At 39.7% G+C, this 12,718-nt stretch overlaps 1 protein-coding gene across 4 annotated transcripts in view; it reads right to left on the bottom strand.

The window, feature by feature from the left end:
- Nucleotides 1-2,549: 2,549 nt before the first annotated feature.
- ZNF407 (zinc finger protein 407) overlaps nucleotides 2,550-12,718 on the bottom strand; it is a 346,932-nt gene continuing 336,763 nt past the window's right edge. For all 4 annotated transcript variants that reach the window (XM_054815163.1, XM_054815165.1, XM_054815164.1 and 1 more), the window contains one exon: nucleotides 2,550-5,064. In XM_054815163.1, the coding sequence (XP_054671138.1) occupies nucleotides 3,713-5,064 (1,352 nt within the window). In that variant the 3' untranslated portion in view covers nucleotides 2,550-3,712. The remainder of the gene's footprint in view (nucleotides 5,065-12,718) is intronic.

The raw sequence follows: 12,718 nt of genomic DNA, 5'->3' as shown, positions 1-12,718 counted from the left end.
TCTCAATCCCCCTGATTTTCTGAAGGGGACTCACCTGCGCTTTAAGCTCAGGTTCAGTTCAGGGCTAGCCCGAGGCGCGAGAACTTCGACGCGCAGAGATTCCTGCAGCGATTATACAAGCTGAATCCACTGTCCACAAAGATCACAAATATATTTTTTCCAGGACCTCACAGCTAACGTTTCTGGTATGAAAGTAGCATTTATAAATGACAGCAGTGCTTGCAGCGCTATGCACAATCCACATGTGCATACCTTAGAGCATCAACTATTGGCTCTGGCTTGTCTCACTTCCACAGCGAAGTGCAGCTGGTAGTCAGGCAGAATGGTATGTGGCTGTGGGCGCCTTGGGTCGCGTTGGGTTTTGGGGATTTTGTTTTGTTTTTGTTATAGGAAATATTTCTCTAAACATTGTTTCCAGCTATCTCTTCACTGCCTCAGGAGGTGTATATCTGATTCTTAAGAAATGAAGGGTGAAACTGTTTGCCAGAAACATTTCTTCCTCTGGTTTTCTTTTTGTTTAGGGTTTTTTTGCTCAGTTTTGATTTTTTGGTTTTGTTTTGGCATGTCATCGTCCGTCCCGTTCTCTCCCTGTTCAATGCTTCCTAAATATTCACATCCGTACCTGTTTGGCGTTGTTCACAGTATGATCCAACTTTGTTAACGCTTATTCAGGATGGATAACAAAGAGGAAATTAAGCCAATGGTTCTGGCAGTCAGAGTATCAGAAGGCATGGCACTGGCACGGGAATACTGCACTCTCAATAACCGCTTCCATTACAGCGTCGCCCTTGATTTTTCCAGGAGAGAGGCAACTGAAGGCGTTGAAACCAAACGGCAAACCACGCGTTTAGGAGTGAATGGCTGCCTGGGCTATCCACCTTCCTAGATCCACCGCACAAGTTCTTCTACTGTGCTCTGGCGGTGGACGCTACCTGTGGCCAAGGGCTCCTGCAGCCCACGAGCCTGCTCCCTGACACGCCACGGGTGCCTCGCCTGCACCGCGCACGGCCGTCCTGGGCGCTCAGGTCCTTTTCGGGCGCTGCTCTACCCCGAGAGCCTCCCTCCGCTGCCTCCTTCCCTGCTTCCCAGGGCAGAGGGCAGGGGAAGGCCGGGCAGATCCCTGGAGGGGTCCAGCTAATCTCCTCTCAGTTTACGATACGGCACAGCGCCAGGAGCTCAGGCACAGGAGGGAGACAAATGCCAGGGAGGAGTTTCCTAAGCCCTGGGAGAGATGTGCTGTGGCCTTGACTTTCGGAGAGCATTTTAGCATGGGGTTGAGACAGTGTGCGGAGTCCTTAAGCAGGCTGTCTACGCAGGAATGAATGTCACCCTTGATTTCTAATGTTACGTTTGTAGGGCACTAATAAGTTAACTTTAAAGTGCACATTAAAAAGAAGAAGGAGGAAAAAAGAAAAGCCCTAGAAAAATATTAGCTCTCATGATCAGGCTGCACTCGGAGAGAAGTATTGTTAACCTGAGCTTCCAGGTAATTACAGCACACGGTAGGTTAGTGAATCCTTTCCAACGCTCCCAAGCACAGGAACACCTGCCACTGGGTTGGGGTTTTTTTTTGGTTTGTTTTTTTTTTTTTTTATGCAAAGGTCTGCTCTTTTCATTGTGCATACAATGTGATTGCTGGTTTGACACTGCAGGCTACACTGGTTTTATGAAGGATTAAATGCCACCTGAGACATATTTATCCTAAATAAATCACAAATGGTAAACTGCAGCATGTCAGTGTCAACACCCTGTACTGCAGCAGAAAGGTTAGCCATACAGGACTAAGCACAGCAAAGAATTAGCATCCAAGCTGCAAGACCACAGGGCTACAGTTAACAGGAGAAATGATCAAGAAGAAATATTTCCACTGAAAAACATTCCGTTTTTTGAACATCTGTGAGAGCCTTGCAGAGGGCCATCATTTTGTAAAGGTCACCTTTTTCCTGATAACAAACGGGAGTTGATCCTGTCACTGTTTGCTGAAGACAGTATTTAAGAATAAGTGAACAGCCTGTCACTTTTAAGAAAGATGAGCAAGTCAAACTCGGCTAATTATGAATCTCGATGTCTAACTTGAAATTTACTTTTTTGGGGGTTTGACAAAGACACAACCTTAATTCCTGGAAAATAATAAAACTTAAAAAATAATAATAAAAAGAGATGAAAAGACAGCAGGATCTTCTAGCCCCAGAATGAAGCACCTTTTCTCAGCAGCTCTATCAGAAAATACATTTTTAAACAGTTGCTTCAGGACGGAACTATTGTTTTACCTCACCGCAACTTTCTTACAGTTGATAATTTTAAGATATTAAGCATGATAGGAAACCCAGTTATCTCTAGAGTCAGCATGGCTTATACCCTAAACACTTACACAATTATATTAAGCATGCATGAGGCACACTTCAGAAATTAGATTCTTTTATCTTTATCTATCTAGCGAGCTAGAGAAAGGAAAAGAGAAAATGCACAGACAAAACAGATAGCATTCGTTTGCTCCTGCTGAATGCCAGTTCTGTTTATTGCTTAATATTAAAAATCATGATGCTTCATTTTAATGCTAACATTTTATTTGAAAGACAAAAAAAAAATAATCCCCAAACCTTGCCAGTTTGTATTTTACAATTTTTTTAAAGAAACAAAAGCAGTTGTATCATGAAACAGATCTTTTCAACATGAACTTGCATTGAACAATTGCAGTATATCCACAAGTAAATAACTGACATTCTGGACTAAGCAAGAAATACAAGGTCACCTTTTTTTTTTTTTTTCCTACTTGTTAATGTCAATGTCAGAATTTTCTTTAAAAACCCCCATAACATTTCAGAAGTCGCTCACAAAATGAACTGCAAAATGGTATTTATATGAAGCACTATTTATAAGAAAAGCAAAACACTGACAGTGACAATATTTTTTTCAAAAAAAAAATGCACATTTCTTATGTAGGACTCTCATCTAAAATTAAGTGGAAGTTACAGGCATCAAGTTCTTCTTCCTGAATACATATAATCAAGAATTTTCTGAAGTGTAGCTTTTTTGAGCTCTCCTTTAGGAAAAGTCCTAAGTGATGCCATGAAAGAGTAAGCTACTATGAAAAATTTTATTTTAGATGCAAAAATAGTTATTTTGATGACATATTTTTAGCCAGGGATATTTTAAAGTAAGGTTCTAGAAAGCAAAATGTCACCTGTTCTTCTTTAAAATAAAGAAGGGCATCGATTACAGTATGTAAGCTTACCTGTTCACCTCGTTATTGTGGGTTTTGTATTTTTTGCTTATTTTTCTGTTCACAAAATGTACGTGTAAGTGGAATTATTTTACTCCTTTGATTATGTTAGACAAAAATGACAGAAGCCAGGGAATTACCCTGAGATAAAACATTAAAAAAACCCCAAAACCAACAACAAAGCAAGCAGTGAACAGAACAATACCTACACCTTGGGGGAGCTTTTTATCCTCCTTTGCGCCCTAATATGCTTGTTTTATAATAATCCCATATAAAATTCTTAGAGCTATTGTAACAAGATTGTACTATCCTTTTCAGTGAACTTCTCCTAGTAGCTGACCTTCACCTCCCGCAGGGTGCATATTTGTTACCTGGCTAGGAGGACGTTGTATTAGAAGGTTTTACAGAAAATGTTCCAGGAAAACAGTTCCTCCATGGATCTGGCAATTTCCAGCTTTGCCCTGCATCGAGCCTAGGAGATGAAGCTCTTCATGCTTCTTGTACTTCATTATCATCTCTCTGGCCCTTAATTACTTGTGAGCCACCCTCTGTATAAATGACCATGCTTGTTAACTGTTCTCCTGCTCTATCAGGGGATACGGCTTCCTCTTTTATAGCAGTACCAGCCTGCAAAATCTCTGGAGACCCAGCTGTCTCTATCACAGCGTGCGAGTACACACCAGGCTCATCCTGCATGTCTGGTGGCAATTCTGTGACGATGTAGTGGGTTGCACCTTCAGAGAAGTCACCATCAGAACCCTGAACCATGGCTTGTGCTATTTCTTCAGTGACAATAATCTGTGATATTTCCCCATCTGACTCAACTAAATCCATGTGTTCGCTTTGGACGCTGAGCGCATGGCTACCAGCTTCCTGCATAATTATCTGAGAGCCTTCTCTAGCTACCATATGCACAGTCCCTTCCTCATTTACAATGACCTGAGTGACACCTTCTTTCATCAGCTGGTCGGCCGCAGCCGTATCACATACAGCAAACTGTAATACTCCTTGGACCATTTTCTTGAAGGCAGCCTGAGCTCTCTCCTGAGATGCAATTATAGCCGATGGGTGCATGACCCGCGTCACTACTTCCATAGGTTCAGTATCTTCCTGAGTCTCTTGAACTTCATGGAACATTTGTATTTCTTGTCCCTCTGCATCACTGGGAACGCTGGGCGTCTCTGGGTTTGGCATTTGCAAGAAATCTTTGTGACCAGACCTGCATCTGTCAAGGAGTCCAGATTTGTTTTCCACTTCATCCAGCTCTGTTACAGCACAAAGCAGGGCATCTAATGCTGAGGACGAGTCTGGAGGATGGCCTGTAGCTTCAGAAGCATCTAATACTTCTTGTCGCATTATCTGCTGCAGTACAGTGCTACTGGAGTCAGGAACTGTGTCTATTCGAACAGCCTCCTCCATATCAGTTCCTGTTCCTTCAACCACTACCACTTGCGTTGCAACGTCTGCTAACTGCTCAGTAAGTATCTGCCCTGGAACCATACTACTCATGTGTGAGCCGTTTTGATTTGTAGCTATGACTTGCCCGTCTTCTGTAATATGGACCACCCTGGCCATCTGCCCAGCCATCGCTAGAGTCTGAAGGGTAGCTGCTGCTGTTTCTTCCACAGAGGCATCAATTGCAAAGTCACCATCGTATCCTTGAATAATAATAACTTGCTGAACTTCTTCGGGTGACTGTGGCTGTCTTCTACTGCCCCGAAAGACCTTCTCTTTAACTGGAGAAACCTCTCCCAGTGCTGCTGCAGTAAAAGGACTCGTAGTTTCCACAAAGGTTGCTCCTTGCCCCTTCAGTCGGCACTCATAGGACTTGGATACAATGCCTACAAGATAAAAAATGCTGTTAACATGGTATCATGGCAAATATCAGTTCATTACTTTAACAAATTGTAGCTCAAATGGAAAAAAATTCCTTGATAATTTTTAGATTTCATTGGCAGAAAACACAGATAAAATGAGCAAGTGAACAAAAACAATTTGCATGTTTTCCAAATAACATATTTACAGGTTGAAATAATTGCTGAGTTTAACAATTCTGCAGCCTATTAACAATTTAAATGTGTTTTTTAAAATGTGCTGTATAAAAAAAGCCTAGATAAATACAGTATACAGTTAAAAGCCATTAACACATCTTTTATAGAAGATCCTGTCGGTGATATTTCAGTACTTCAGTAATGAATTTTAGGATCCTATATTACATTAAACATATCTGGGTGTGAAAAACGGTGGCTGATCTTCTTAATACCCTGCTTTTGTTGGCGAGGTAATTGCCATGCTGTCATTTTGATGCCATTGTCTTCCCCTTCGTTTCCCACCTAGCATCTTCTCCAGCACACCTGACTGACTCAGTCACTAGCCTAGTTACCTGGAGAAAACACTTGGTACTTTTCTTACCCTGAGCAGGCTATTCTATAAAGTATCAGCCAGAGAAACCTCAATTACACTTCTTAATTATTTCTACATGAAATCAGTTAACAGACTAAAATACACATTCTAACTGCTTGCTTTGCCACTCAGTCTGGTTTTGGGTCATCGAAGGTTTCCTTCTCAGTTCTCATCACTAACAATAAAGCTTCAGCAAAGCAAACAGTGCCCACAGCTGTACAAAGTCAAGCCCGCCTTCGTCAAAGCATGGCCTCAGGGTTGCCTTTGGCATTTTTGGGAAGACATAACTGAGAGCACCCCATGACCAGCTTTGTGGATGTCCATGGCAGAACAGCTCTAGCACTCGCTGTCTCCCCATGGCAGTGCCATCCTGAAGCCCCCCTGCAGCTCTTGCAGGTGTTGGGAAGTGAGTTTTGGGCCACGACCAGTGCACACAGAGAGAACGAGATGAGGGTCTAATGCCAGATGGGCTTTGGGAAGGCCGATGAAGCCCATGCTGCTGAGACTACCCACACCCATGCTCCAGTTTAAATTCACCTACACAAACTGAAATCACATCTCTGGAATAACAGGTGTAGCATCTTATCACTAACACACATAGATACGTCATTGCTTGTTTGGGATAAAGCAAGCAAGAAAAAGAATTGACTCTTACAGCCAAATCTCAGGCTGTCACTGTACTTTCCAAGCCACCAAGACACTTCTATAGAACAACAAGCTCCATTGAACTCAAGAGGCCAACAGAATTATACTAAAGCTGGTCTAAGGGGGCTCTTTCACCCTAAGCACAGAGCTGTCAGGCCCTGATCCCCCAGAGAACTAAACTGGGATCTAAAAACCAGAGAATCATTTGCTTAAAGGTAAGTTTACGCTTAGGAGCTGTGTTACTCCGAGACAGAGTACCTGGCATCTTGCATCCTCTGGCAACTTGAAAGGCAAAGGTGCATATCAAGCTAATATTCCGAGATAACACAAGTGCTTAAAAGACTGAGCTCCTGCTGGCATCTATCTATCTAATCTATCTATCTGTCTGTCTATCTTTTTTTCTATTACAAAGCTTCTGGTGGAGAACTGTACTGTGAAGCACGAGGAGTAATTTTGTTAAGCTGAAAGGCTGCAAATCACCTTCACAAGTCTAAACTGAAGTTATACAACTTTCTCCATCTTAGTTTGCAAAGCAGGTTATCTTTGGAAAAGAAAATTAACAATTTAAGCCATTAGAGTGTTTCCAAGTGATGCTGCATGATAAATCTGGCACATGCAATTGAAGTACATTTTGTCAGGCATAAGCGAGAAGGAAGCTTACTGTGGTACGACTGGTTCTTATCCCCACTTTTCCTGTGCTCTCTGTAGGCACTGACATTCACAAGACCCCCCAAAGAGCAGAAAAATAGGAAGGGGAAATCAACATAAAATGACGATTATCTTAGCTCCTCCACATTTTATAATAGAGTAGAAGTAATTAATTCTCTCAGGAGTCTTGCTTTGTTGACATGATAAAAGAGAAGGCTGGCAGTGATGTGGCATAAAATCAAAATAACTCTACAAATCATGCATTTTCCACTGGATTTCAAAATCAAAATAACTCTACGATCATAATTTTCACACGCGCACAGCAAAATCATGACATCTTTCCCCTAAGATCACGGTAATTTATGTATGGGACACAGCGTCACTGCATTGAGGAGAAGCTCTGGTCTGGGGAAGGGAAAGAAAAAGGAAATTCGTCCTGTTTTCATCTCCTCAGATAAATGCCGTACCCGTGAATCTATGCAACTCTAGTCTTTACTGTGCAATTGAATGGGAAGTCTCCTGGGTGAAGAGCTATCCGGTGAATCCCTCGCAGCACTGATAATTATGCCATTCTGACTGCTTACTTAATCTATTTGAATCCAGAGGTGAGTTAAGCCACTTCCTGACCATTAAAGTAAACTACACGGGTAAATACTGCTGTCACTAAGGGGTGTGATGAAGCTTAACTACACCAACATCTTAACCTCAGCTCAGTGCAACCCCAGCTATTCCATCACAGTTCATAAATGCGATTGCAGGTCCATCTTTTGATTCAGCAATTTAATAACTTCGAGTGCTGTCAGTACTGCTTTGAAAAATGGCTCCTATAAAATGTAACAGCCTCAATCAGATTGTAAAAGATTCACCCACTGAAGATTCTTCCATTTCAACTATAATGAATTAATGTTGAGCTGTGTAGAAGTTCAAGTGTCATTTAAACTAATGTGAATCTACTGTAACTTTAAATTTTAACTGGACTATGACCAAGAATTTACTGGGAACATCAACTTCAATTTTAGTGATTTTTCATGGTAAATATGAATTGCAGATTTTACTGGTTTTCTTTTGTTTTAACAGTGAAAAGCCAAGTAGGGAAGATATTTAGAAAACAATGTATGTTGAGGTTTAGCTGCTATTTCGACTTTGGAACAGTGCATTTCTATAATGGAGTGCTGCTATCCAACACAACATTTGTAGGAATTTTTATGTATTTAAGGAACATGTGACATTATTGGACTGTATGTAGCAACAAATCATGTTGTCCTACTAAATCCAGCCTGCCCCTCACCCCCTCTTAAAAACAGGTAAAGAGAAGGACTAAGTGTTGGCTGACATGGCAAACATAAGCTGCAATACAAGCCCACATTAATATTGGGAAAAGTGGACTTGTTGCTGATTGTGTGTCACTGCAAATTAAAAAGATACACAAATAGGTATTAAAATGACAAAATATAATGATACGAGAGCTCATATTCAGACAATTTGTAAAGAGGTGTTTCATATCTAGGGGTGCAATGATCACAGAATTGGTTTCTTTCCAAGAAGTCTGTCATTTCAGCAGAGCCATTATTTATCAGTTGGAGTCCTGAGCGACTGTTAGTGTTTTATTCGAAAACGTCAGGATTTTTTAGACATTAAATCCATATTCGCAGGTTATTTTAATTCTCAGAGACCACAAACTCCCGAAATAGGGCTAAAAGAAATGCTTTGATGTTTAATGTGCTTCTGGGAAACTACAAATAGGGCTTAGTACCTTCTTCCCTCTCTTTTACTCAATACCTGACTTTCTTTTGTGTGTCTGTTTTATTCTTTTGTTACTGTCATCATTTGTTCCCCACAGAATAAATACCTTATTCTTTTGTTAAGCTTACATTTAATTAAAATGTACAGGATTTGTGCAGTAAACTCGAATGAAACAAATAAAACAAGGGCCCCCTCTCTTGAAGGCATACGTTGTGAATGAAAAATGTCATTACAGACTAAAAAATTTTGCAGTAAACAGGGCCTACAGAGAGAAGTTTCCCCCGTAATGACATCCATAAAATACACAAATGGCACTTTTAGTACCATCCTGAATATGGCATTTTCTGTGCTCTACACACAATCTAAATGGTTTGATCATAGAGCATAATACTCCATTGGGTTTATAGAACAATCAATGTTCCATAAAATGATGTATTTATCCAATAGTAGGCTCAGCAGTTACTGGTGTATGACATTGTAGGACACTGGCTTTGTACTGTTCAGCAGCACACATGCTGGCTGTAAAACTTATCTAACACTACTTCAACAACTTCATCTCATCTGTGTCAAGTAATTTGTTGAAGCCTCAGCTTGGTTTAAAAAAACTTGTAATAAAAATTCATAGAATTTTCAGGAGAATGAAAGCTGATGACAATAGAAAGGTCACATTGTGGCGCCACTCGCGGGGTCGGGGGTCAGCCGCAGTTCTAAAACAGAAAGTAGATTTCATGCATCGTGTAGCAGATAAAGATGGCATTAAGGAGACTTGTCTCAGAAAGAAATGCGTAATGCGTTAGGAAAGTCTGGGCTAATACTCTATGTAAAGCACCACTTTGCTCTCCGCCAGCAGCCTCTTTAGAATTCTAACCCTTCCCCAAAAGTTGTAGCAAGCGGTTGCGCACGGTGAGGCTAGGCTGAGGACATCCTTCACAAGGAGCACCTTTAGGACAAAGCACTAAGTCATAAATGAAATAATCTATTACGACGACGGAAATGATCTGCATTTACACAGCAAGCTTAAACCAGCTATTTTTCCTTTTCTGCAAAACTTCTAGGAGGCCTGATTTATAGCACCCTATTCAGCAACACTTAATTTTTTGTACTTTGGTAATTAGGTACTTTATTTATTGACACATACGGATATTTGGTATCTACTAAAATGCAATGAATATTAAATAATGCGAATGCAAAGAAATATCTTTTCCCTTCAATTAAATACACCTTCAAGGAATCTTAAAGATACAGAAAATTCAACTTATATTGGGCATCACTTGAATGAGCAACTGATTTCTTTTATTTTAAAAGTTATTTTCTACATGGTAGTACAATATTTTGAGTGGCACGGTAAGTCCACCATTCAAATTCATAAAGAAATCATTTAGGCCTTGATCAAGCTCCAAGTTTCTGCTCTTTTTTCTTTCTTTCTTTCTTTTTTTTTTTAAAAATTATTTTTGTAATGATCTCTACCTTAATTAATTAAGTGCAGTCTAAGAACTGTGGCGTAATGTCATAACTTTAGGATTTCCTTGATTTTCGGAGGCCATAACAATAAGCTACATTTTTCAGATCTCTTTTCCTTAACCACAGTAAAACCTATTCTTTCTCATTTGTAAGGTTTTTATGTGCAAGCGATGCATGGGCCAGCATTTTCTAAACCAGCTAGTTAAGCTACTAAATAAGAGGTTGTGAAGGCTCATTCATGTCTTCTGCTGAAGGAAAGAAAATAGGATGGGTCAAACCAAGAAGTGAAATAAATCAGCAAGCTCAAATGGCTCTGTCAGAACTATTATGTCCACAAAGGCAGCAAATATTTGTAAAGCAGTACAAATAAGTATACCTATAGGGGACTTACCCAGCTCCCTAAGAGACATAAAAAAAATCCACCATTGACACAAAGTTCATAAATCTCAAGAGATATCAATGCAGCAAGGTTTTTTTTTTCCTTTCAGTATATTATTACTGTAAAAAGGAAAATTAAACAACAAAACCAAGTCCAAATAGTGTTAATAGTTCATTTTTTACTTAAAAATCCAGTAATGTCTGCTGAAACTCAAAACATTCTTGGCTTCTAGCTTTGTCCTTAACCACTCAATCATGTTTAGAAACTTCAAGGTCTTGTAAGAATTGCTTGAATAAAGGATGAAATTTTAACCTTTCAGGTATCTTAAACAAAGCAGCAGATGTCCTTTTAGCCTCCTTAAAATGTAAAAGGAAATATTTTTGTAATTTTTTTTTTCTTTTGAAAAACAGACTGAAATTTCCTGCTTGCTATTTTTACCTCCCAGACCTTAGAGGACTATGACAATAGCAACAAAAAGAAAAAGAAAAAAAAACCCAGAAAAAACAACCACCAAAATAAATAGCTGAGCCATTCAGTTAGGTTTGTTTGGTTTGGTTTAGTTTCCCTCCAGTGTCCAATTAACCTTTAGGAAAAGGCCTTCTCTGTGAAAAATTTCAGTTTCTCTTTTCCTGCGCTCAAGGTCAAAAATGATCACTATAGAGCCCAGTGTTGCAGACACTATGCAAATAAAAAATATACATACTGAAACTCCCACTGATCATGGCAAACACATACAGTGTTAATGTGCAGATTTTACAACTGCCTAACCCGCACAGTAACCGATTTTCTTATAGCGTACTTTTCCCCTTTAGCCGCTTGCCAGGATGCAGGCTCGGCTTCTCAAGTCCTACTTGTGAGCAAAAACCTCCCTGTGGCATATACAGTAATTACCTATATGGACAAGCAGCATTAGGAATGTATTTGGAGTATTTTAGCTAGCTCTTGCAGTGCAATTTAGCAGCTGGAGATGAGGATAGCCAGCCTGGACATTTCTTGGCAGTCCAGCTTCAAAGGCTACTCTGGCCCTCAGTTTGGGAACAACTGACATTGATGCTACACGGATGCACTTTTTTCTGTTTTAACCCCTGCAGTGCAACTGGAAAGTGCATTTGTAGCACTTCTAGATCAGAATCCCAATTTCAAGAGGTACCAGTCGTGCTTGATCAAACCGGAGAATTCTGTTTCCTAGGCAGATAGAACACATAAGATAATACGAAAAATAATGTGAACATTAATATGAGAAAATCAGGGAAAAAAGCCCCACAAGCTCTGCTCATAAGGAAAATGATCTGGATTTCTGAGATAGTCTAGTCCCAGGCAGTAACTGTTTTGTCAAAAAAAGCAAAGCCCCCTTTTTGTCATTATTATCTCAGCAAGAGTTTTTGTTTTTCAAGAATATATACATTTAGATCCTGGTCTTATAAACATTTATTTATCAAGAGTACTGCTTACTGCCATAGTTAGCCTCAATAGTCTCAAAGGGACTAAACATGGTAGCTTGCATTATGCATTGTGTTTGCATAATCAGGCCCTTGGGATTAACAATTCTGAAAGTGGCTAGCCTTCCCTAACGTTTGATGTACATATATGCACTAAAGAGAACAGACACTTGTAAGGGATACCTAAAATAAAACATCATGTTATTAAATGATCAAGCAAAAATCATATTCTTCTGCGTACCTATCAAATACGAGTATCGTGATTTCCTGTATTTATTTATTCTGATTTACACACCCATTCAGTCAAAAGGAGCACCTGTTCTTTGCTTGAGGGCACTTCTCAACCCATTTGAAAAGCACAGCAGTTTTCAGGGGGAATGCTTGGGAATAACTAGAAATAGTAAGTTTCCCTAATTCTTTTTGTTAGTTAAGATAGCAAGAAAGTACCATTTACAATGTGATAGTCATATCTGTATTTCATATATAAATTCAACTATGTTGCAGAGTATATTCATATCTTTCCAGAGTAAATTACGGGAAATAACCATTTGTCTTCATAGTAGACACTTTTGTATGTATAGTAGAAAACAAACCTCTATTCAATAACTGCACAGAGGCACCATTAAAATCAAATTTACAGTAAACAGAACCTGCAGCTGGGGTAAAACACTAACTATTAGTATTTTAATTATCAGCGAAGCTTTTGGAGGTCTAACATCTGCTCATAGCCAAATGACAGCAGCTGCTCGTGTACACTTTAAACAATGCGAATTTCTT

Source organism: Grus americana, chromosome 2 (genome assembly GCF_028858705.1).
Source record: "Grus americana isolate bGruAme1 chromosome 2, bGruAme1.mat, whole genome shotgun sequence".
Taxonomy (NCBI): domain Eukaryota; kingdom Metazoa; phylum Chordata; class Aves; order Gruiformes; family Gruidae; genus Grus; species Grus americana.
Note: the sequence above shows the minus strand (reverse complement) of the source record. Positions and strands in the feature narration are given on the sequence as shown.